Here is a 26,265-nt window from a genome sequence, read left to right as displayed (position 1 = left end):
CGACCATCATCTAAAACCAGCGACAGTGTTTATCAAAGTGTTCAGGCCTTCGCTTCCATTCTCCGCCTTTTTATGAATACCTTCAGCATTAAGTGGAACGTTTTTATGGAGATGCCGTCGCTGAAAGACGACTTTTTGGTGTCAGCGAGTTCGGCGGCCCGTGTGCCTCGCTCTCGAATGCCCTAAGCTCAATCCCGCCAAGGTAAATTCATATCCACGCATCCAGCCGTAAAATGCGTCCCACCCCTCCGCCGCGGCGCGATCCGCTTCTGTTCAGCGCCCGTCTAGCCCAACGTGTGTCTCCGGTTCAGCCGGCGGCGACCTTTGCGGCCTGAACGGGCCAATCTCGGGTGGTGGTCCCGTGAGGAGCGCCGCTCGAGACGATGAGTCGGCAGGGAGCCCGGCCGTGATGACTGAGTCGCTCTCCGGTGCCGGGCGGGGTTCCCGGCGGGCCGCAGCCGAGTGTTCTGTTAGCGAGGTCGTATAGCCGACCGATGATTGCACTCTGTACGATGATCGGTTTGGGCTGAGGGTCGGTGGTGAAAGCTGTAAATCGTTACCGACTATGTGACTCTTTGATTGAATGGAAAATACTCCAGCATCTCATTATACATTCCAAGAATTTTGCATGATTAAGCTGCTGTCGCTTATTTCGATTTATTGATTTAAGATTAAGAAACTCTCGACCAAGGGCATTAGTATCCGGCCGCTGGCCAGACCAGAGTTCTGCTCCCTCCGTGCGATACCATGCTCATAGCAGTCGGGAAAAGGTCGCGAGTGGGCGGCCCGGCCGGCGCGGCCATATTTCACCGCCGCCGGAGCCATCGAGGAGGAAAATTGGATACTGTCGGCCCTATCGGGACGGGGAAGGGGTCAGCGGATGCCAGCCCCCCCCCCCCCACTCCCTGCTCCCCCTTCGCCCGCGCAGGCCATTCTGCTGCCGACGCGGCGAGGTGGCAAAAAGGCTCCGACGCAGCAGCGGCATTTTTAGAATGATGGATGACCACAATCTGAAATATTTTTGCAGTTTTATTTATATTGAATCCTAGTTGTGAACTGGCAACACAATGTGAACCCATCGATAAATCATGCAATGGATAACAGCGTCGATGCATCGTGAAACATTGTGCTGGAGTTCTCATTCGTCACTAAGGACAAAAAAGACATATGGGTATGCGGCTATTTGTGTCCTTTTTAACATCATTTAAATCGCAAAAATAGCATTTTATTATTCGCCACAATAAGTAAACAATAAGTTTCAATGATGAATCAACAAGACGTTGGACTATGTAAGGCCTCACGTGTAATTTTAGGCACAATAATGTGCAATGTGCATGCACGGTCGTCATCAAAGTTCATATTCAATGCTGTAATCGTTCCACCGCCAGACAATTTGTAAAGCTCTCAGATGAGGTCTTCATAAATGCAGCCTTCTCTTTTTATGGTCTGCCCTAAATCTACAGCGTAGCTCCTCATTTTGGAAATGCTAATGAAAATAAACTCAAGTTAATGTCGCCACTTTGGTTGACGTCAACAAATAAAATGCTGACGCACAGAGGCCTGTGAATTTAAACTACCCTGCGGCCAAAATAAACCACTTAATTACGGAAATCTCCGGCAACTATAGCTGTGAGAAGAGAGACAGAATTCTAGAAAGGGTCCAAGAAGTGGAAAATTATGCAGCGAAGACTGCGCAAATCGTATTGTACATAGTTGACCACCCTGCTGAGACTCAGGCGCCCCGCTTTTATTAACCCTCGCCGGACCTATTGGTTTTCTACATACGCGCCGGCCGAGGGGGGGGGGGGCGGGTACGACCCCCCCTCGCCGTTTCGCCCCTGGTGGAGCTAGCGCGTCGCGGAAAAAACGAGCGTGTGCGCCGTTACGAGACGCAGAGATTGGTACCCGATTTTAAGGTCCTAGGTCAACCGGTGACCTCTGAGGTCAGGTCAAGTGCCCCAAGGTACGGTTCAGTTTTTGGTGAATTACTTCGCAAAAAACGGCCGCAGAGCGCCGATTTTGGCAGCATCGTGTTCGTCTCGCTCAGGCGCGTCGAATGATATACTTTTTGTCCGGGTCAGGTCAACTTGGGGTGTTGACCTCAGGTCAAGGTCAGGTCAGCACCCCCAGGTCACGAAGTTGGTCGAAAGAGGTCATGTCGCATATCATTCGATTCGGCAGGTCTTCCTGAGTCCATTGGTGGCTTTCCCGACTCGCTAGCTCAATTTGATCAAGAATTATTGACGAAAAACTAATATGACCTTGATGACGTCATAAATGACGTCACGCAAGTTCAACATTGCAAAAGTGACGCATCTAACCTTGCAAGGAGTGCATCAAATCACGATTATGTGTGCTTGAGATAGTTGGAGATCGTTCCCGGCGCCAGAATAGCAGTTTTCATTTTTCCCCATTGACTTATAATGGTGAGGTCACGAAAATGAACTGACCTCATATGACCTTTAGGAAAAATCCGAGATATACAAGTTGTGGGACTCATAATGGATACTACTGTGGACGTCAAGCCGCGTGGGACGCGACTTTTTCGCAATAACTTTTGAATACGTTGCCTCTCAAGAACGAAACTTCGGCAATGGACGTTTCAGACCCCGGCCTAATTTTTATTACTAAGGTTTTTCAATGTCCGATCAATATTTAGGGCACTTCCCGTTCACTCGTAATGCTAAGTGAAATATCAGCCCGGATGGCGGCTATCGTCAGGCTGCTCGCGAAGCCCCGCCTACTAACTACGAATTCCCTGCCATCTACCGTTCAGACACGACTGCCATCTGTCGGTCGATCCTCACTCAGAACCGGTTCTGCATGATTTTAGGACTAAAGTACGTATCGCTAAAGTACGTAGGACAAAAGTACGCATGCAAATGTTCGTACGCAAATATACGTAGGCGATAAAGTTCGTATGCCAAAAGTACGTACGCAAATGTCCGTACGCAAAAGTACGTATGCAAAAGTACGTAGTGTATAAAGTACGTATGTCAAAAGTACGTACGCAAATGTTCGTACGCAAAAGTACGTATGAAAAAGTACGTAGTGCATAAAGTACGTATGCCAAAAGTACGTACGCAAACGTTCGTACGCAAAAGTACGTATGCAAAAGTACGTAGTGTAAAATGTACGTATGCCAAAAATACGTACGCAAATGTTCGTACGCAAAAGTTCGTATGCAAAAGTACGTAGTGTATAAAGTACCTATGCCAAAAGTACGTACGCAAGTGTTCGTACGCAAAAGTACGTATGCAAAAGTACGTAGTGTATAAAGTACGTATGCCAAAAGTACGTACGCAAATGTTCGTACGCAAAAGTTCGTATGCAAAAGTACGTAGTGTAAAAAGTACGTATGCCCAAAGTACGTACGGTTCGTATGCCAAAGTACGTAGTGTATAAAGTACGTATGTTAGAAGTAGGGTATAGTCGTGTAAGTTGGGCCACTTTTTCTTTATTGCTGCTCTGTTGCCATACTGCAGGGAACTCATGATAAATTCATATACCAAATAATATAGCTTTGTCCATTTCGCCCATTTACTCATCAATAAATTTTGCTATGCCTTGTAACAAATGCTCATTAAATAAAGAATCAGAAAGGTATTACACATTGATCAACTTAGCCCAAGGGTGGGGTACGTACTTAATACCCTACGTACATTTGCTATATCGTACTTTTGTCCGTGACGTACTTTTGTCCACACGTAGGGTAGACCGGGGCAAATCGCCCCGCCGAGGTAAAACGCCTCACCGATGTTTCTCGGAACTGGCAGGGTTCTGGGGAAAGATCCTCTCTTCTGTTAATCTAGTGCAGGGGTCGGCAAATGGTGGGGCATGCCCCCTTTGGCGGTAATGGAGCCCTTTCGGTGGGGGTAATGAGGGATTCTGAGAAAGCCTATCTTTTTAGAGTTTGTAGCTCCAGTGATGGAGCCATCGTGACTGTTGCATCCCAGGGTTCAAAGATTAGCCCAGGCCAAAGGCACAGCACACTATTGATTAGATACCAACTTTCACGTATGTACCTGCTCGCCTCACCATCTCACCCCTCCGTACAGTCGTTCAAAAGCAGCTGCAACTTTTAACCGTCGCCCGTCTGTTGGCGTTTCAACAGCCGCTAACGTAAGGGGGAGGAGTCGATCGGACCCCCGCGGCCTCTCGGACTCTGATATGGAGCTGTGCATAAAAAAGACGAGCGTGCTACCCGTGACCATAGGAAGCCGCTGCTGCCCATTTTTAAGGTCCTTGGTCATTCCGTCTCATTCAAGAGGGCAATGATAAGTGTCGAGAAAATCGGGACCCGCTATAACTTCTTGAAGTGAGATTTTATGGCTCAAGATGATCTCCATAAAAAGCTCATAAGCCAACGGTCATTATGGGTCCAGAGGCCAGTTTTACCAACAGAAAAATAGCCGCCTGCCGGAATTTTTGCCTAAAGATCGTTTCACATATGGAGCGTAAACGGTAAAGCCCTATCCGCTTACGAGCCCATCGCGTTTACGCTCCGTATGTGAAGCGGTCTTGAGGCAAAAATTCCGGCAGGCGGTTATTTTTCTGTTGGTAAAACTGGTCTCAGGTCATGATATTTTCCGGGCTGGTGAAAAAAAATGATGGGCTCGAGGGTACAATTTGGTCGTGATCCAATGCCTTTTACGTGATCTTTTAACGAAAAACCACCCGCCGCCCCTATACGTACAAGGGTTAAATGGGATATAGCATAGGCGGCGGAACGGGGAGGGCACCGGGGCACCGTGCACCCTTTGATTTTTGCATTTTAACATTAGCCCTATGGGCGTTGCATGGAAAGAATGGGACCAAAGTCGGCAGTGCTCCCCCCCCCTCCCCCTTAACCCGCGAGTTGCTGGGGGGGGCGTTAAACGCCCCCACTTTTTTCGCCGGGCCATAGCATAAAAACGGCGCGCCGCAGGCGCGCCAAATTTTGGGTACCTGTAGGGAATTGATTGAAGTTTATTGTGACAAAATTTCAAAAAAATCGGTCGGAAAATTTTTGAGATATCGAGGTTTTAGTGACGTCATGATTTCTGAGTTTTCGACCAAAAACGGCATATGTTCAAAAAATCATATAAAATCACAGAATAGACATACAGACATGCCCTAAACGCCATTAGACTGCCAATACCATGGTCAATCAAATGGCTATCTTCGATTATTGATTATCTTTCCGCAGTTTCCATAATCTTGAACTGAATCTTGGCAATTTTTCGTGACTACTTCACGACCATGATACATGAATTTCTTAAATTGAACTTTTTGAGCCAAACACGTACTCATATGATAAAATGAATGTCACCATCGTGTTTTACGCCCCAAATTACCTATAAAACATGTGTCACAGGCTGCGAATATCAGTTTTGATTTTCGGGGATATGTGCCTACCCGGTTGACCTGACCTTGACCCTGACCTATGCTTGACTGACCCCTACATGGAGCTGACACTCTTGTAGGCCTTATAAGATGGATTGTGCACCGTTTTGACAGAGTTTATGGCGAGAGGCGCCCATTGCGAAGTCCTGAAGTCCATGCTACTGAAAGCCCGATTTCAGGTGTTTGACCTGACCTTGACCCGACCTGTGACCTCAAAATTCAACATTAAAGTACTCATCTGAAGCGTCTCGTCGCACTCTTTCGTTTGCCGCCTCGTGCGTTTCGCTGCGCCTATTGGTTCTCGAGTTATCGGCTGGGGGCGTTTAACGCCCCCCCCCAGCAAACGGTGGGTGGCGAAATACCCCAGCAACTGCCGGGTTAATTAAAGGTGTTCCGCCGCTACTGGGATATAGGCATTAAATGTTTTGTGGAGGAAGTGCCATGTTTTAAATTTGATGCATTGGAAATGCACAAATACCCAAAGAGTTCCAGGACGGTATGGAATTTCAGTAAACATAGTTGTGTCAGCAATGGGGTCTGGTAGGTGGGGGCAATGGCCCTGCCTGGCGCCCAAAAAGGGGGCACGACCCCGAATGACCTGCCGACCACTGATCTAGTGTATGGGGCTTCTTGCCTCAGGCCGTGGGGTGTTTTGCCCTGGGGTTGGGGAAAATGCCCCATTTGCAGTTGCTTCACAAAGCACTTCCTAGCTGGGAGTCCGATCATAAGTGAATGAATTTGAGGGGTGGAATTTAAAGTAAAATGTCCAAAGAACACATTGAGCACAAATTTGGCCTTCCAGGTGATGTGAGACAAAAGTAGGTACCTATGTAGCAAAATAAATTATCTGTGGCGTCTTGCCCAAGGCTTTATACCCTACGTACATTTGCTATGCGTAGGCTTTTGTACGTGACGTACTTTTGTCCATACGTACTTTATACCCTACGTACTTCTGCGATACGTACTTTTGTCCGTGACGTACTTTTGTCCATACGTACTTTTTACCCTACGTACATTAGCTATACGTACTTTTGTCCGTGACGTACTTTTGTCCATACGTACTTTATACCCTACGTACTTTTGCGATACGTACTTTTGTCCCTGACGTACTTTTGTCCATACGTACTTTATACCCTACGTACTTTTGCGATACGTACTTTTGTCCCTGACGTACTTTTGTCCATACGTACTTTATACTGTACGTACTTCTGCGATACGTACTTTTGTCCTTGACGTACTTTTGTCCATACGTACTTTATATTGTACGTATTTCTGCGATACGTACTTTTGTCCCTGACGTACTTTTGTCCATACGTACTTTATACTGTACGTACTTTTGCGATACGTACTTTAATCCTACGTACTTTTGCTTACGTACTTTTGTCCTACGTACTTTAGCGATTCGTCCTTTTGTCCGTAACCCGTTCTGCATGATGTGTGCGTTGGGTCTCAGATGGGCGGACATCTCGAAACCGAGATTGTTCAGTATGGCCTTTTACCAGGTTTTTTAATCCGAGAAAAAAAAAAACGAGATTGTTCAGTATGGCCCTTTACCAAATTAACTATACGAATTATTGACTTAGCAGCAGGGATGCAGAGCCTTGAACATTTGAGTCAGCTCCAGCTCCGGCTCCGGCTCCGAGTAAAATGGCAATACGGCTCCGGCTCCGGCTCCCACTCAGGGCAAAATATGACGGCTCCGGCGGATCCGGCTCCCCTCCGGCTATGCGTACCGGTGCATTACGGAAACATTTAAGTTGGGGCATATTGGGGCTTGGCAGGATAACACGAAGTGTACTAACGTTCCTGGCGGTTTGATATCTACAAGAACCTAAAATTAAAATTTTAATTAAAAAAATAACCTGACTGTAAATATATTATATGTATAATCTATGGTATAATTATGTATCTCATTTACGTAATTACGTTGACAAACTTGTTAAGTAATCATTTAATTATTTTCTGTTATTCTTAAATCATCGTAATATTTGGCGTGCGCGTAGGTATAGTCTTCCTATATGGGTGACATTCTTAGCGAGTCGAAGAAAATATTTCATTGATAGAAGTGCGAACAGTCAACACTCGGTCCATTCTAAAAAGAATACTCTATGTAGGTACTCTACGGTTAAATACCGACAAGAGGCGCATTGCAAATACATTCTTGCAGCCCTTAGGGCAAGCATGAATAACGTACGCCATGCGGCTGGGTGTGTTGGCAGGAAGCACCGCGTACCAAACCAACCCCTACGGACCGCAACTGACCGGTTTCGGGTCAGGTAGCGCCTCAGGCAACGGCCAGCCGAGGCGGAGCTTAGCTCCAACGTCACACCATGGCTCCGCCCCTTGTGGAGTAGCCTCTGCTCACCGAGAGAGTTTCAGGAGCAAAATTTAACATTACGAGTGAACGGGAAGTGCCCTAAATATTGATCGGACATTGAAAAACCTTAGTAATAAAAATTAGGCCGGGGTCTGAAACGTCCATTGCCGAAGTTTCGTTCTTGAGAGGCAACGCATTCAAAAGTTATTGCGAAAAAGTCGCGTCCCACGCGGTTTGACGTCCACAGTAGATCCTGCAAGTTTCATTTCCCTGTGACATCTCCTCTGGCAGTGAGGGCGTTGCGAAGTTGCGACATCTGAAGACCGTGCAGAGGTTCACTTATGACGTCATAGGTCAGTGACCTGACCTGACCCAAAAATGCGGTTGGTGTCAAAAGATCCGGCTTGGATCAAAGGTCAGGTATGCCAAGTTTCAGCTCTCTATCGCCAGCGTGTTCGGAGCTATCGCGAAAAAACCCTATGGGGGGGGCGGCACCCGCCCCCCCCCCCCTCGGCCGGCGAGGGTTAACACTTCATATTCATTTTAATAGAACGCAACAATAGCACAGGAATCTTTATAACGTTATCTGTATCCAAGCTAACTTGTCTGTTTTTTTTTCAGATAGTGAAGTCAACGCTACTGCTCTGTGTTATGATATCACACAACTTCTCATATGTTCTTTTCACCTCGGACGTCAAAAAGTGATATGATGACGCTTATTGTTTTTGTTTACCCACTTGTTAGATAAGCCAGTTGTCATTCTTTATAAACGTCCCCTACATTTCTTTCACGACCCATTGGCCCTCCTCCCGCCGCACGCAGGCCAGGTTCACCCTCCCGTGCGTCCGCCGCTCGCCTGGTTACCGCTCTCTGAACGCTGAATATTCCACGTTTACCCTGCGCTCGCCTCTGGCCCGGCACGCTAATAACGCTCCACCGGCCGCTGAAAATTGCCTATGACAGTGTGGCGCCGCTTCCTTGCAGAGTCAAAAGCACTTAACGCTAAGACGCTGAGAGGCAGCGCACACAATGCGGCGGAGACGCGGGGCGTATGTAGGATGGCGATAAAAGACGCGTTGTCAAGGAGTACAAAAGAAATTTCCGAAATATGAAATGGTGCAGAAGCGTTTTTTTCACAATCATAAAGATAGAGTGGTGCACAACACCAGACTTATGCAGCACAGTAGAAAGCATGTGGCAAATAAACTAAAAAAAAAAATGTTTCCTCAGGGCAATGCAAATGGTTTCAGCACAAATACTCCAGTCTTTCTGTATTACTGCAGGCAGACAGCTAAAAAAAAAAAAAACAGCCTCCGTCAAATGTTCACTCAAAGCTGTATCCAATCAGCGCAGAACAGTGGTGAAGTCTGCTTGCAGTCTCGGCACGAAAACCCGTGGCCGGGATGCGGCAAACTCTCTGATCACCCGGATATGCAGGTAACGCTGTTTTCGGCCCGGAAAATTGGACGCTGCAGTTGCTGGAGCAGGCTTCGTTGTTCTTCAAGACGGCAGACAGAATCGCTAACAAAGGGAAATGCGGTTCGTTAGTCGACCTGAAAAGCCGGCGTGGCTCAGACCCGGCGGTGACTGCGGAATTCAAATTGCGGACAACTCGTGTGCGTGTGTCTGCTGCACCGACGAGATTGGGACGTGCTGGTGTGCTGTTTGTGAGACGGAACTCGCAGGGGTCAATTGGATGACGGATTGTTGTGCCGAAAATGTCAATGCGTTGTTTCTGAGCTATCGTAGAAAAGAAAAACGTTTGGATGGTACGATAGATCATAGAAAGGTACCAAACTGTTTTGGCTCATCATGTAAGTGAATATCTCGTTATTCTCGAACACTTTCCTAGTTAAACTATCAAAGTGAAATAAAATAGGTATAAAACACAAAATATAATGCAATACGAGGTCTGACAATTATCTTTAATCATTAAGTTTTACATATATATCGCTATTCCGGAAACCATAAGCCAGATAAGGCACACACGCTCCATTTGCTCTAAGGGTGAGCGACACAGTTCGAACGGGGCTATAGAAATACACATCACGAGAAAATTAAATATAATGCTGACGATCCCCAGCTTCCACAAATGGCCTCAAAGATCTGTGACGTGGTTTCTCTCAGAGTTGTCATTTATGGATGAGAGATTCTGCAAAATATCTCAAGGGATAGGTACAGCGCTTGTAGGCCTCTCTCACTCATCTACACCCGTGCTGCAGGGCGCGTGCAGGCGGCATGTAAGTCTCGGGTCGTTACTCGCAAGGCTTGTCTGTTCAGCGGCACAGTCTATAGATTCTGGCGCCGTACTGGTGCTGCCATCTAGGCGCAAGAAGTTGAACAATCGCTCGAATGAAATGCCTGCCGATAGGTAGGTACCGAAGGGCACTCTTTGCTTTGTATAACTATTCTATTTTAACTATTGTCTTTTCAGCTGTTTGTATTGATAAATAGACATATTTTATGATGTGTCCCAATTATAAGGATGCGACAACAGGCGAACTTTCCATTCCTAATTTTCCCGGTACCGTCCTCTCGTCTAGGTAATTCTGCCGCTGGCCGTCACATTTGGCCGGCGGCGGCCGGGCCGTGTTGACTGGGCGGATCCGCGGCGGGCGGCGAATTTTGACGCGGCGCGGCGCTGATGGCGCAGCCGCGGCAGTGGCGGCGCGCTACCGATCAATACGGCGCGCCTGTTGTTGGTTGCAGAGACCCGGCCGACCGGCATTGTCAATACCCATGAGCGGCGTCGGGATGCCGAGCCGACTGGCGCTGCGGCGCGTCAGCCTGATAAGGCGCCGCCGAGAAGGAGCGCCATTGTCGCCACGGCACGAGACCATTGTCAGCGGCACACAGCGGCCCTCTATGGTATCGGACCATCAAACCTGATGGCACTGAGCGCATAACTAGTCAGAGAAACGTAAGCATAAGGTAGTATCGCGGTAAACAGAAATGGTAGAAGAGCACGGGCTCTCGAGGGAACGTAAAGGAACGTTAGCGGAACAAGTAACTATATTTGATGGGAAGCATAGGCGGCGGAACGGGGGGGGCACCGGGGCACCGTGCCCCCCCTTGAATTCTGCAAGGGGGGCACCAATAGCAAGGTGCCCCCCTTAAATTTGATGTATTAGTACTAGGGGCAGATTCGGGGAAAACTCCAAGGGGAGGGCCATGAATCGAAGTGGTGCCCCTACCTATATGTCCAAAATTAAAACCTCAACGGATTTCGGCTTCTTAATTTTGGTGGTGCCCTATTTTCAGTTTTTTTTTTATTTTCTTTATTTTTGGTTAGTCATGTGATGACTGGTGCCCCTGCACCTGCTAGGCCGCTGATGCCCCTGGAAAGACTGTGGTACCTACCTACCCTGCCCCCTGACAAACCTACGGTGGGCCCTGACTTGACTTAGGTGCCCATGGGCCCTGACAGGCCTGTGGTGTCCTTGCTAAGCCTGTGGTGTCCCTGGGCCTTGGCAGGTTTGTGGTGCCCCTGTTAGAACGCAGGTGCCCTTGACAGGTTTGTGGTGCCTCTGACAATCCTAAACTGCCAACGACAGGCTTGTGGTGCCCTTGACAGGCCCATGGTGCCCTTGCGAGGCCGGTGGTTCCCCTGCGAATCCGATAGTGCCCCTGGCAGGCCTCTGGTGCCCCTGGCAGGTCTGTGGTGCCCCTGGAAGACCTGTAGTGCTTTTGCTAGGCCGATGGTGCTCCTGACAGGCCTGTGGTGCCACTGACAGGCCCGTGGTGCCCCTGCTAGGCCTATGGTACCCCTGGCGGGCCTGTGGTGCCCCTGTCGGCTGTCAGGCCTGTGGTGCTCCTGGCAGGCATGTGGTGACCCCAGGCCCTAAGTCATGACCCATGTGACCTCCACCCTGGGATTCGCCACTGATTAGTACCATGCGATGGCTTCTTGGTAATTTGTTACATGTAGGATTAATGGAATTTATCAAACGAGAATAAGGAAGAGACAAACACAATACATAGGTACTTGGGGATCAGCTTAAAGTTAACCACACATACGGGCAGGGGTGTAATTTTCCTAAAATGATTGTGGGTGCCCAGCTGTAGGGGCGCCCGGCGCCAGGCCGTTTTGGGGCGCGATAGATATTCTTTATGTGGGAGCCTAAATTAACACCGAATTTGATAACATTGCTAGCCGAATGGCGCTTCAAGTGACGTGTCTGACTAAGCAAATACACGCTTAAAAGTGGAAACTGACCGGAAGGACGTAAAAAGCTGTAGAGGGCGCCATCCAGTAGGAGGGGCACCAAATGTGGAGGCACCAGACGGTTACGACTTACGAGGGCGCCGTGAGACGATGAAAAGGGCGCCATTCTCTTGGGAGGGCGCCGAGTGATTGAAAACGCTATGTGGTCCAGGGGCGCTAAGAGGCCAGAAGGGCGCCGCACAGTCAGTAGTGCTACGTTGGTGGGGACGTGGGGACGCCAGATGGTTACGAGGGCGCATTGAGATCATGAAAAGGGCGCCATTCTCGTAAAAGGGTGCCGAGTGATTGAAAACGCTATATGTGGTTCAGGGGCGCTGAGAGGCCAGAAGGGCGCCGAACAGTCGAGGGATGCACGGTGAACAGAGACCTAAGGACGCGAGACGTCAGGAGGGCGCCGTTAGACCATGAGAATGGCGCGGTGCTGTCAAAAGTGCGCCATTCTCCAAGAAGGGCGCCGAGTGATTAAAAACGCTATATCATCCATGAACGCGAGACGGTCAGGAGGACGCCGTTAGAGCATGCGAAGGGCACCGTACTCTCGAAAGGACGCTTGCAGCCTTGTAAAAGACTTGTGGGTGCATTTTCATCATTGTGTGGGCATACATAATTCAGGATTGTGGGTGCATATGCCCCCACAAAGAGATATAAAATTACACCCCTGCATACGGGGGTGAACTGCCATTTTCGTTTTGTAAAAAAAAAAAAAATCATCGTGTCAGGGCTGTGACGAAAAATAAGTGGCCTAAATCCGATGAGAAAACAGGATTTGGGGGTACCCTAGGTTTGGCTCCTTGAGCCATGGTGCCCCCCCTTGTCTCAAATCGTTCCGCCGCCTATGATGGGAAGTTAGCCTTAACTTCGCGTTTGTGCCAAAATCGCATCTTACCGCATGGTCTAAATAAACAAAAACAAAATAAAGCTAACATCAGCTAAAGCAAGCATTTCCTCCTCTGTAGTGCTTGGCTGTGTGAGTACCTACGCACAACCATTTGAAGGGAACGCACTGTATGACACCATGAACTTTGACATCACGATTACCTATTGATGAAGTCAGATTTCGTATGCTGTTTGCAAGAACGCAATGCTGAGTAGTGAGTGGTTCTCAGAGATCGGCTGCTGTGCTAAGAAAGATGACATTGTTCATTACGCATATGCACGTCGTGAATTCCCATAGCTGTCGTTAAGCAGTTTTTGTTCAGTCCGTCTCCAACGAGCTCAAACCTGTGTGGAGTCCGCATTCTCTGCACCATGGCAGAAAGGTAAATAGCTGCGTTTGTCGGGCGTTGTGTGAGGTCTGGATCTGGGATCACTTTCCCGGCTTATCATCTACGCATCCTCGGATCCCCGTCCTCGCCTTCCCAGGTCATCACCAAGCCTCGCGTCCTCCCAGGTCAGATCGCCTCTCTTCTGACCGGAAAACAGCTTGATAGGGCGTCCGAAGTCAGGAAACATAGACGAGGGACTTTTCTGGATCTTTTTTTCTCGAAGAAGTTCCATTTTTCCAGTTTCGATTAGGCTAATCTCACACGTGTGATGAAATGAGCATAGGTAAAAACGCTGCGACCGTTTCAGAAACGCATTTCCTGACGCCCTCTTGGCTCCTTAGCCAGTCCCTTCTTCCGTATTTTTGTCCATATTTTCCTGTCATGCCCTCGTGATACCGATCTTCCAAGTGTACGACGGCTCGTAACAATAATTTGCGACGTGGGCAGTATTTTCTTAGCTCGATATTCCACTAGTGGCCCTTGCAAAGAGCTCTAGCCGGTGGGCGGGCCAGCGCCCAGTCGCCACCTGGTGAGAGGTACCGTCAACCCAGCCTGGTGGAGTAGTTGCCAACCTCTAGTTGTCAATATATCTGCCAGACGGCACTGCCTGTGGGCCTAATCGGACCACGGTGCAGTGGTGCGTCGCCGGGGACCACCAATCACGGCTGAATGGGACATTGCGGCAGCTCGTTTTAACTGCAACACGGCAGCGTTATCATAGCGCTGACAGCAAACACGGGCTCTGATTTAGCGTGCACGAAATGCTTGCGTCGAGGGTAATTAGTGTTTTACGATTCATGGTTTGCGATTTGCTCGTCCTCTTTCGTAACGTTCCACCGAAGCTCATATGAGGAACTTTCAACTTTGCCCATTCTTTATGTTTTTATTTTGGAAATGACGCTTGAAGGTATTCAAAAATATTATGAAATTTAAACTGACATCTGAGTCTGTTGTTAATATGAACGTTAGATTAGGTATTGATCAAAATATTCCAAGAAAAAAATATGCACTCTATCACTTTCTGTCAAGCCGAAAAGTGTCTCACTTGACTCCCGCCGTCAAATTGTCCATTCTTTGGACCACTCCTTGCCACGCGTTCTGGAGTCCCTGACGCGAAGTTCATGGCGCAGACCCAAGGTGAAGGTCCAGGGTGGGGTCGCCGCTCGGACTGCACCTTGCATCGATTGTTTGCCGGGCGTCAGTCCGTCCGACCGTGATTGTGTAGTGACGCCAGTAAGGCAATCACGGGCGTGAGAGTGACTTGAATAAATAATCCCGTCCTAGTTTTTGCCGTTTTTATGTTCCATGCTATCCATCCTGTGATCTGGTCTACCATTTCAATCATTCGTGCTTCTCCTCCTAGTTCCTACGGTTTTCCAGGATCTTGACTTTCACTTGGGCGATAAATTGAACGCGACTTCCCCCAATCGCCCTTGTTTCTCGTGTCTGATGTGGTGAAGTGATGTGAAGTGAAGTAATGTACGAATCATGTCGTGCTGGGATGGGGGTTTGGCGTTTGCTGAGTATTTTGTCACGATTTGATGTTCCTACCATACAAAGTTGAAGCGTAAGAATAGCAAAGTGTCGTTTAAAATTGTTTTAGCTCGTAGCATTTCACTTCATGGCCTACTGAAACGTTCCAAAGTTACTCTCGCTGTGCCTGTTTGTCATACAGGCTCCCGTTCCGTCCCGTGTTGTTCTATATTTGCCCGTCCCGTATCGCGTCGCTCTATGTCTCTTCGTGCCCTGCCGTTCTATATTTTCCCGTGCCGTGTCGTTCTATATTTTCCCGTACTGTGTGGTGCCATTCTACATCTCCTCGTGCCGTGTCGTGTCGTTCTCTGCGTTGCCGTGACGGCTGGCGCCAGTCTCTCACGCGAGTCGCTCCTGTGTTTGTCCGCGACCTTGTGTGTCGGTCGGTCGTGTTTGGTCTGCCGCCAAAGTGACAACCAGCGCGGCGGCTCCGGCCTAAAACAGCTCCCGCAGCGGCCGTCGCAGCCCTGCCAATGTCGGGTTTCCTTGGTCCGAAATACGGGCAAGGGTGATCGAGCTTCCCTAACCGAGGGCTAAGTAAAAAAGAAGGCATAAAAAGGCGACATAGCAAGAATAGAGCACTCTATATTTACATAGGTAAACAGATAATCAACATGCTATACATATGCACCAACCAAAGGACTGATGAAATGAAATGGAGGCACCAGGTCAAAGCAGAGTTACCTATATCAGCTCTGATGAATATATTATGAAAATTTTAGGAATATAGCAGATTGGTAGGTAATTGGAAGCATGAGCTTCATATGTGATATGGCTAAAGACATCCATGGCCAAAGACTGTTTCAGGCCTTAGCAGAACAGGCGGTTGAATTTCACTTAATTGGACAGCAATGCACAGAAAAGAGTCAGACAGTTTAGAGAAGGTATGCTAGAGCCTCTTAAGTGCCACAAAGGAACATCACATCACATTTCGAATTTAAATAATGAAAATTGAAATGATAAATAGGCATTTTTCGAGAAGTGATAGGCTACCGGCTACAGTTAAAGGGACCCTCCCACCTTCAAAAAAGTTAATGAATTTGCATGAAAGTGATGTCGCTCGGTTCAGAAAGAGCAAAAATGAATATCTACCAAATTTCATCGAAAAATATTCACCGGTTTTCAAGATATTAGACTTTTACTTTTGTTTACTTTTTGGGATCTCCGCTGTTCCTAGCGACTTTATTTGAAAGTGCGGCATTTGTTGCGCGCAAAGCAGCATATACCACCGCGTGCTGCCAAACGTTTTAGTAAAAGATTTAAAAATCGTTAGATCTCCGCTGACGTCACAAATTCTAATGGGGCATACCAATGCATTAGCCCCTTAGAATCCGAAAACTGCAAGTTTGAAATTCCATATCTCCGAATTAAAGCATTTTTCGATGTTGTGAATGCCCAAACCGGTATTTTCAGGCCATGGCCACCAATTTGGCTATCTCAACTCAAAACTAATGTTAAGGTGGGAGGGTCCCTTTAAACTGAGCTCCAAAGAAAACGTTGAGCATACGAATACTCTCCTCTCATTCCTTAGATGCTTCTTATTGCCGAAGTTCGCAGTTTACCTCGGGTAACACCTTGCGGTGTGAACCGAACTACATTTCTGTGACGTCAAAATGCTGAAACCTTTCCTGAAAAAGGCGCACCTGACGTCTGAGGCCGCCCCCCTAAAAAGAAAAGCTCGCGAACTCCCTCCAGACTCCACCACCGACTGCTGACAGGCCTCTGACCACTTGATCACTCAAGGTCACCCAGTGACCTGGCCTGGGTCACTCAGGTCACAGCGGGCGGACCGACTACGCGACCACGGTGCTCGGCTGCTGCGGACTCTTGTAGAGGTCCTTCACCTCGTGCATTCTCGAGAATCCCTCATTGGCGAACTGCTGGAACGGCTTGCCGACGCCGATCTGCGTGGTCCGGGCGAGAGGCACGAATCCGCCGTAGCCTGCGATCGGAATCGCCTCCTTGGTGGCTGCAGGAAAACGGAACAAACACCGGTCATTGGAACGAACTGTTTGTTTGGTAAACAATGATTTTGCGTCCAGGCACGGCCGAAACAAATGCCGAATTTCATGATGCTTCTTAATTTGGTGATTGATTATGGATTATTCAGTTAAACATTGTGTTGAGAGCCCTGGCTTAGGTACTCGAGGCAGAAGTTATTGTTTGACAGTTTATGCATAGCCGACGGTCGTAAAACTGGAACCTTCCAGCGTGGTCAATAAAGGCGAAATATGTCCATGGAAACCTGTGTACAACAAGGCTTCCTTCAGTATTCCGCTATGCATGAAACGACACTTAATTGATTTATTTGCTCGCTGCATGCATCTCGTAATGCTCATGCAAAAACTATACATATAGGGTGAGTTGGTGTTCACGGCTGTTTTTATCTTTTAACCAGGAACAATGGCTAAAGACTTTTGGGGAATAATGGCTCTGACTTCTGAGAGAAGTAATAAAATAATGTCCAAGCTTTCCGCACATAATGCCAGAAACATAATCCAACTAGCCCCGTAACGATTATCCTCACACATTACCAAACTCCATTATGAACATAAGTGATAAGGCCCCGGCAATGCGTCGCTCACAGCATAATCGAACAGCTAGATAGGATACGTACCGGACTTGTGCGTGCTGGAGTAGCGGCTATACTTGTTGTCGATGCCGGCGGGGTCGGCGGTCGGCTGTGCCGCGGGCGGGGTCGGCGTCGGGGTCGCCGCCGGCCCCTCGGCCGTCCTCACGTTGATGCCCTGTGCGCCGGCGCCGGCACTGCGCACGCGGCTGGCGGCGCGGTCCTGGTTCCTCGTGCTGGCCTGCCGCTCCAGGTCGGTAAAGTAGGCGTCCGAGGCGCTGTGGTAGTTGAGCCCCACCTGCTGGTGCTGACCAGGGATGAAACCTGTCGACGGAAACACTAGTGTCAGTAGTGAAACAAACCATTTAGATTGCACATATCAATTAGTTATACAGTCTACTTTTACTTAGTATTCCGCACGTCAAACGCCCATTCATCTGCAAGCTATGTAAGTGTACATAGTTGTAGATAACGTCCTGTAATTGAGTGTCATCACCCGTTGATGACCTGAGCAGTTGATATAGTTATGCAGCCGGCAGACATGCCGCCAGCAGACATAACTTCTGCAGGAGCCGACCGTCCCTACCGCGTCCGTGCGCCGTTGCTACCAACATGTCAAGGTCTGGCAGTGAACGTCACTCAGACCCATTCCACCGATGAAATTATCACGGTCGGCTCCACTCGGAGTTGATTGCTTTTGGAGTTACCCAGCTGGATGTTTAAAATGGGTAAAATGGCGATGGTAATTCATGCCCGGTTATTTGCTAGAGCTGGTAAAAATATTTTGGTAGTGTTTGTATAAGACACCTAAGAATAGTGTTTGTATATTTCAGTATGCAGGTACAAATGACGCGTTCAAAAGTGTATGAGCCAGGGCGTTAGATATAGGCTACCGGAGTCTGAATATTCCATGTCAGTAACAGCCTCAAAAGGCATGTAACAGCTACAGAGTCACTGCTTAATAAACGTGTCTTGCATAGGCATTAAAAACACAAACATTTAAGCAGTTTCTGACATATGACATTGCGTCATTTTCGATTGCGATCAACTCATCAAATAAAACTGCGACAGCACGTCTATACTCGGAAGGCTGTCTGGGGGTCGGCCAGTGCGCAGTTGAGGGCCTGCTTGACACGGTATGTGACGACGCCACTTTGGTGACGAAGTTAGCGAACAGTCCAGGCTCTAGGCCGGTCGGTCGGACGGACGTATAACGGTTGGCCACTGAGGTCGATTGGCGCTATACGACACGCGACCCAGGATGAAGCCAACACTCGTTACGTTTAGAGTGTACAATTGGTATGGCATGAAGAGAAGTGCATCTGTGTTGAGGAAATAATTTCAAATCCAGGTAGCACTTTTCCAACTCCTAAAGGAGCTTGGAGAAGAAAATAGAGAGGCTGAAAGAAGTAGTTGACGTTTGGCTAAATAATCTAAGTTGCTTTGTCTGAATATATTTACAGTATACCTACAACGATCAAGCATAACGATTCCGAAAAAGACCAAAGAGGCACTCACATCATCCCAAAAGTCGCCGTCTAATTGTCGCCTCTGTTTCCATCACGTTACCTATTTTTTGCCCGGCCCGGCGCGGCGGTCGTCCGTCGTTTTTTTTTTACCCGCCTCTGACGTCATATCCGTGTTTGCCGGGGCCGGGCGTGCCTGTCGAGCCCTCGGCGCGGGCTGTGGTGCCTGAGCACACCGTCTACAATCGGTAGAGGTGTGTGCCTGTGCATATTCGGCTGACGGCGCCACGGAAGGGCGATGGCCGCGAGGCGAGTTTTGAGGCGGTGCCGGGCAACCCGATAGCCGGGAATTTCAAGTGAGCGATGCAGTTTTGTGTCGCCACAATTTAACGACAAAGTTAAAAGTCCCCGCGTGCTTTCGGATTGATGTCGAATTGGCTGTATTTTTAGCCGAACGGATGTTTTCAGCGAATCATGAACCAATCGTGCACCATGCTATCGATTTACCGAACTGGAAGGTTTAATGAACTCCGCACAAAAAGGTTTCATTCACGAACAAGCCTGGTTCCTGTTGCGAGAAAGCGGATCTCGTCACGGTTTTCTTCACGACCATCACGCTACCGTGATCCTAATTCCGTGTCTTTCCCTCCTCCCTGACCAACAGAATCCGAGCAACAGAGCCTTACTACCAGCCACGACCGACTAGCCAAGACCGACCGGCCGTGACCACTTGACCAACGCTCCCAGGAATAACTCTGACCGATCCGATTCACCATGACCGCCCGCTGACCCACCACCGGTAGACTGGACTGCGTCTCATTGACCGTCCTCTGTCTTCCACTGGCCAACCCTGTCCTCCACTGACTGCCCCCCCCCCCCTCCCACACACACACTCCACGCTCACTCCACTGACCTGTGTACCCGGCGATACTGCCGCGGGGCATAGCCGGGTAGTGGGTCGGTGTCAGGTGTCCGCCCGGTGCAGAGCTGTCCGCCACGTCGGCCGGTCCGCCTTGACCGCTGCCCGCGTCACCCACCGAGTGACCGTGAGGGGTCACCACCACGTGATTGTAAGAAGGGCCGCTGTTTATCTGCGGGGAGAGGTCAACGGGGTTAGAAGGGGACAGAATATGTTAGAGAGACAGTAGGTAGAGGCCAACTTAGAGAGGGAAAGGCAGGTGAGGTAAGGCCAGCAAAGCAAGGTAGTGGACAATAAGCACACACGGTTTGCATGATATACGATAGTCAGTTTCTTTACTAGTCATGCTGAATTATCAAACTTATTGTTAAATGCTCGGTGGCATTCGGAGATTCGGAGCTCGGAGGTATTACAAAACCGATGATGCTTAGGTCCTGATGGAACCAACAAGCTGTTATGTAACACGTCGCATCGAGAATGTTTTGACAATGCCTCGAACGAAATTTACATACCGGCATAGTACAGGGACCACAGAAGGCACCACCTATGCTCGTGTGATGTCTGCACCGCAGGGGGTCAGGTCAGGTCACGGCTTGACAGGTCTGGTCAGGTCAGCAGGTAACACGCAGTGACCTCCGCAGTCGGGCTAGTCTGTACCACAGACCACTCCTGACCGCTCCTGACCACTCCTGACCTCCCCTGACCGTTCCTGACCTGTCCTGACCTGGACTCCCACCACCTCCAACACGACAGACCCCGCGACCTCCGGCCGGTGACTGCCCCTGACTGCCCTGCTTGCGCTGCCCACCCGTCGGTCCGTCGTTAGGCCTATCGACCGCTCCTGCGACCGGTGGGTTCCGCGGCGACGGACAGCCGCACCCTGGTTGTCATGGAGCCTATGACGTGATCGGCCCACACACAAGGCCGCCGGTTATACACGTCACGGGTTCGAGGAGAAACTCCGAAACGAGCGAGATGGAAGTTTGTAACGCAATGTAGCCCCGTGAGCGAGTTGGTCGTTTGGCGACCTTACATAAAAGTCAATGGCCTTGAGGCTACGGGTGCTAATGAACTTGAAGTCTTCATTGCGGGTTTTCGTTTAAACTACGCATGTGTTCCCCGTTGTTATCTTGTCATTCATTGAACTCGGCTTCCTCTATCTAGTTAATTCAATCTCAGACTTCCATTCAGTGTTACATAATTGCCTGCTGATACAAAAATAGCTTATTTTGCCAGTCTTCCCCTTCCGTAAGTCATTTCCTGTCACAGCAGCACTCCTTCCTCTCGACAAGTCCCATGTTGTCGCCGACCAGAAACGTCTACCATCGACGGAACCACGGCCTTGTCCCTGACATTCCCCGGCCCGGCGTGCTATTGTGGTCCACCTGCGACTCTGTCTAAGGGCCGTATAACGCGATAACATGCTTCAGGAGACGGTTAATTAGTGTCCCGGCGGCCGGCGGGAGTCACAGGCACGCCATGTGTGTGCTGAGGGGAGGGAGGGGAGGGGACTCACCTCACGTAAGTGGCGCACCACCCAGTCGAACGAGTGACCCACGTCATATTTGAGGCCCGGACAGTGACCGGTGTAGCTGAAATGAATATCAGTTATGTCAGTGCGGGATTTCAGTGTTGTGACAAATTGAGAAAAGAGCAAAGCAAGGCCAAGTCATAGTTGGGTCAAGTTCATGTAATAGAAGGTTCTGCAATTATTCAATACGATTGCATGACGCCATGCATTGTTTATTGTAACGTCTCACGTGTGCAGTTGCCTTGAACCCATTTACACTTAAAGTCTCAGGTAGCATCATGCAAATAATTATATTCGAGATTGAATGGCTTTCTAATTGAGGTTCTTATTTTCCACTCGGCTAGCCAATGATCGGTAGTTTTTGTTTTTAGTTCTTCCTCGGCTACAAGCCGCATCATTTACAGCTTATTAGTTCACATTCCGCTCCGCTAGTTAGCGTCAGTTATCTCATTCTACTCTGGCCACCGAGGGAGTTGAACGATTATCACCGTCACACATCACGACATAGGCGCCCCTCCCCTCCCCTCCCGCTCCTCGGTGTCGAGAGAAGGTCAAACGGTCAAGGTCATGGCCTAGATTGACGTCCTGAGTCCGACCGGACGTTCAAAACGGTCCGAGAGGTGTGAGGATGACCTTGGTTACCGGAAACGCATACACACCGTTCGCATAGGCGGGAGCGAACGGAATGCGACGGCCGGGACGCAGTGGGGAAAGGCTTATAACAATGGAGAGAATCCGGGAACGTTTAGGGCATAATGACTATGCTGGGACAATGACGCGTCGCGATTCAGAAAAGCTCGAATGTGGTGCTTGTGACCGACCCGTATAGGATGTCTGAAATGCGGGGCAATTACAAAATTCCAGATGCGATTGAAAGAGTAAACGTTAGCAGAGGGCGCGTTCTGCCAACGTGAATCATGTATCTAGTGCACCTGGGTAACAGGTGACAGAACTTGGATGAGAAAGAATGTAGGTATACCTAATTATGCAAAGTTATATGTAATATAATGCACCGGCCGAAGAAGCACTAAGCAGGATCATGGGCTCAATACATCAATCAGCACCACAGCCCATGGGTAGTCTGTTTGTGGTAGCCGCCAGACGCAGCTGTGCTGGAGACCTCCCATCACGCAATATGCTGATGAGGTGCCACCGAGGGCGAAAATAGCCCGCGCTGGGTCGTGCTGCGTCTGTCACGAGGAAGAGACAGGTGAAGTACAGGAGGTGGTGTGGATTCAACTATGGGGAATCCCGAGCATGGGCAGTGGACACTGCTGGAATCGGGTGAGGGATGGAGAACGTCGTTGCTGGCACTGCTGGTAGTGAATGTGTGTCAACTGTCAGGATAGGATGCATGGGTCATTACCAATGGCCATGTGGATGGTTTACCTATGGTTGTACGATTGAAGGAGCAAATTAGTTTGATTAGTTTGCAAATCAAATGCTGTGTCCTAAATCTAGTCCAACGCTCTGCTGTCACTGCAGCGCCCTACACCTGGAACTAAATGTTAATGCATTCCAACAGCAATCTGATGAGGTTGAATGGTCCGGATCGATGCAGCGATAAAAGGGTCACTGAATTTATTGTTAGATTCCTGCGCCTGCGAGTACCCACACCAGCGTTATTAGGATTAGAACCATTCTTATTTACAATTAATTGTCATGATATAATAAGTCTCCACCAGCCTCTGAGGGGGGAGGGGGGATCTACCGGGATCTTTAGTCAATGAAGGATCACCATGGTCACTGGTCACTGTCAAGTCCGCGGAAAGCAATGGCTGGCCAAAGTCTACTAAGAGCACGGCCCAAGAGTCGTGGTCTTAGTTATCATCACAAATATTTCACTAACAAATGACACATACATATGTATGTACACATATTTATATGCTCTATAATAGAATGCTGACCGCTGTACAGTGCACACTGCACATCCCCAGTACCTAATCACAGCACCCTCACCTGGTCAGGTGACCCACCACACACACCCGTCACACCGTCACGTGACAATCGTCACGTCACGTGCCGTCCCACTCACCCGGAGATGGGCAGCCAGTTCCAGTTGGCCGGCGGCATGGATACAATCTGAGCCGCTCCGTCCCGCCACTCCCGACCACCTGCTGCCTATGGGCCCGGCGGCTGTGCTAAGGTGCTGCCATCTGTGGTGCATAGTGCTGACATCTAGCAAGGTAGTGGTGCTGACACCTGTAGACGATCAGACGAAACATCCGAGCCTGGACTCTGTAGCGTGCGATGCCGTTTCGGCTTGAATCTTATTTCTAAGAACGATATTGCCATGATCGCCACTTACTTTCGGTTATTTCTTTGCTTTTCTTATCCTTAATCATGCTTTGTAATTGTTGTGCTTGCCACTTGCCTCGAGCGTGAGTCTCGTGTTGAGCTACTCAGCTTTATAATTTTGTCGCTAGATGGCAGCAGGGGTAAACGCCTGAAGGTATGCTGTACCGCAGGACAGACACCAGTCCGAAGAACGTCTGCACTGTCATTCTTTGACGATCGGTGGGTGGATTGGGGGTGGAAGCTCTGTGTAATGATGCTTTAAAATTACCTGCTAAAGGATGGTCTGTGATTTGAATCGAAACTCGAGCTTCGAGGCATCGATGATCGAAGCTTCTTGAGACGACCCACTTTTTATCGGGAGATTGCTCGTGGTCTAGACATTGAGTGACAGCTGACAAGTATGGTTGTGTCCCTAGCATGTTACATAACCTTCCTCTGATATTACCTAGACCAGATGACCTGATCAGTGGTACCTACATCTTGTACACAAATAGTAAAAACGGTCTTCCCTTTTCGTATGTTTCACGCTTATATCGTGCCTCGTGATCTGGATCATTAACAATACGACTCAAACTCACATTTCACAGGAGCCATGTTTATTTGTCATTTCACACAGTTCAAACAATCTCAATGGGTGGCCATCTACCTACCTAATGCGTGCTACGGTTCCAACGAGCACGGAGCTCTTACAGGACACGGACAATTCATATACAGGGCGCTAGTGTAACACAGGGTTCTTTGCCATGCGACGGGTGGGGGGACTCAATACACCGTGCCATCGGAATATGTAATATCCCGGCTGCGTGTATCCTGACTGCTACAAGTTTTCCATCTTATGGAGCCGTTAGTAAATGTTCTGGTGTGTTAGGTTTGATATGACTTCAGCTAAGTTATCACATGGGTACGGTACGACATGGGTGACAAGCCACGGGGCGTATGGGAACAAACCAAAGCAAATCATGCAAGCACAGGATTCAGACGACTGCGAACCAATCACGTGACAGTTTTCATCAATCACTACCTCTGACGTCACTCTGACGTCATCAATCAGCTGTTCGCAGCCCACGGTGACTGAGATCTCACGTTCGTCGTCAAATCACTCGCTCACACATCATTCAACAGCCTTTGACTATACAATTGCGCGGGTTCCGCCATGGACACGACAGCCCGACTTCCACTACTGACGTCACGTCATGTGACACCGCCCGGAGCGGCTGATGTGACGCACTAGCACGTAGTCTGGCTCTTGATGAGTCTTTGCTGTATCACAAGTCTGGCCTGCGCAGCTGGCCAGGAAACGCGGTGGCTACCGAATGACGTCACATCAGATGATGTCTTAGGACGTCATGACCACCGACTTCTTTCACTGACGTCATAGCAGTGCTCAGGCCTGGCCGCGAATCTCCTGATCCACAATACCAGAGTCACAGGAGCCCTGCTTACGGTGTCTCCGCAGAGGAGCCTTCTCGGCAGCGGGAGAGTGCGGCGGTAGCGCCACCTGGCGGGGCGACGGTGGCGCCACCTGCGCCGCAGTCAGACCTGGTCCGAGCAGGCGCGTTTTGGCCCACTGCGACATTCCGGTCACGTGGAGAATTTCTGAGAAGAACGACCGCTCTGAGCCCGAGTCGCCTTTCACCAGCTGAAAGAAAAACAGACATCCGTCACTCACGGTATCTACCGGGCAGGGGCTGACCCGACGGCGCGACCTCGCATCTTAAACAGCTTCTTATTAGATCCATCATCGCCCACACATGACATTTACATTTCATTCCGCCACTTAACCTCGCGCACGACCGCGATGCATCTCAGGAACGCCTCATATACTCTCCACGGCATCCATCACCCAACTATAGCCCCGGGTACCCACCGATAGGTTGTCGGTTTCCGTCGATAGATGGCTCTGTCGGTCGAGGTCGGTCGAAGGTGTCGATATCGTGTCCTCCTCCTCAATATCTGCCAGGGAGCACAGTGAAGATCCGGCGGACAGAGAGCCGTCGCCGTGCTTCAGGGCCTCGATGGAGTCGTGCAGACTTAGCAGCTGGCGAAACAGCTCGTTGTCCTGTCGCATCAGGGAGCTCTGCGGAGAGACGAGACGGGGAGACTGGTCAGAAGGGGTGCGGCGTGGTCAGAGGGTGGCAGGGGGCCATCCAGGGGCTAAGTGTGGACAGGGGAAGGTCAGGGGGACATTGAGTCAATAACTCTAAGCAATGGGTCAGAGAGGGCAGGGCTGGAGTACCCGAGTACCGTCGTGGGGTGGGGGAATACAGCCAGGAGACGGTCAAAAGGGATAGAAAGGACCGAACGGGATCGGGAGAGGATCCTGCATTGGAGAAACAAAACTCAAACCTGAGAGCAGCCTAACCGGTGAAATGACAGCTCGGAAGGTAAGGCAAAGCGATAGCAGCATAAAACACGACACTGCAAGGAACAGGCTCAGCGGAATTGCATAAATCCCCAGACGACGTTTTAAAAACAATTGCACTGGAAATAGTCAAATAGTGGTGCCGGTACCACAATGGCAAGGCTGAAATTTTTTAGTTTAAATGCATTTCACCTTACTAATCAAATCGGGAGTGAAATACGACGGCGACATTAGCATACGGCCCCTTGCGTGGCACTGACTCTATTCAGAAAGAGATAATCTTTATTGCATCAATTCCTCGGAATATCATGCCATTCCAGGGCTACCGTTTGCCTATTAGAATTCCACAGAAATTTAGGTCTGACGATAGGCAGCAAGAAAGGCATTACCTTCCA

General features: G+C 49.3%; 2 protein-coding genes across 3 annotated transcripts in view; both read right to left on the bottom strand.

Moving 5' to 3' along the window:
• Positions 1–15,298: 15,298 nt before the first annotated feature.
• On the bottom strand, positions 15,299–23,307 carry LOC122373647. 2 transcript variants are annotated; one of them, XM_043351927.1, is made up of 5 exons: positions 23,246–23,307; positions 21,196–21,271; positions 19,674–19,851; positions 17,343–17,618; positions 15,299–16,694 (listed from the first exon to the last, which is right to left on the bottom strand). In XM_043351927.1, exons 1-5 carry the CDS (start codon positions 23,281–23,283, stop codon positions 16,519–16,521), a joined length of 744 nt encoding a protein of 247 aa, XP_043207862.1. In that variant the 5' UTR covers positions 23,284–23,307; the 3' UTR covers positions 15,299–16,518. The 2 variants fall into 2 exon arrangements, with proteins under 2 accessions (XP_043207862.1, XP_043207863.1); XM_043351928.1 differs by lacking the exons at positions 21,196–21,271; positions 23,246–23,307 and adding an exon at positions 20,192–20,385.
• Positions 23,308–24,087: 780 nt separating this feature from the next.
• The window catches only part of LOC122373644 (clumping factor B-like), a 44,157-nt gene continuing 41,979 nt past the window's right edge, over positions 24,088–26,265 (bottom strand). Inside the window, exons 2-3 of the mRNA XM_043351925.1 lie at positions 25,376–25,585; positions 24,088–25,147 (exon numbers count right to left, since the gene is read on the bottom strand). Coding sequence (XP_043207860.1) covers positions 24,893–25,147; positions 25,376–25,585 — 465 coding nt within the window. The 3' untranslated portion in view covers positions 24,088–24,892. The remainder of the gene's footprint in view (positions 25,148–25,375; positions 25,586–26,265) is intronic.

This window comes from Amphibalanus amphitrite, unplaced genomic scaffold (genome assembly GCF_019059575.1).
Source record: "Amphibalanus amphitrite isolate SeventyFive unplaced genomic scaffold, NRLGWU_Aamphi_draft 001528F_arrow, whole genome shotgun sequence".
NCBI lineage: Eukaryota > Metazoa > Arthropoda > Thecostraca > Balanomorpha > Balanidae > Amphibalanus > Amphibalanus amphitrite.
This window is presented reverse-complemented; position numbering and strand designations above follow the sequence as displayed.

Excerpts from the sequence above, each read along its gene's own strand:
- LOC122373647 (XM_043351927.1), bottom strand. The coding sequence starts at position 23,283 with ATGCCGCCGGCCAACTGGAACTGGCTGCCCATCTCCGG. Across the intron at positions 21,272-23,245 it reads AACTGGCTGCCCATCTCCGG|CTACACCGGTCACTGTCCGG; the intron begins GTGAGTGGGACG and ends TATTCATTTCAG. Across the intron at positions 19,852-21,195 it reads TGGTGCGCCACTTACGTGAG|ATAAACAGCGGCCCTTCTTA; the intron begins GTGAGTCCCCTC and ends CTCTCCCCGCAG.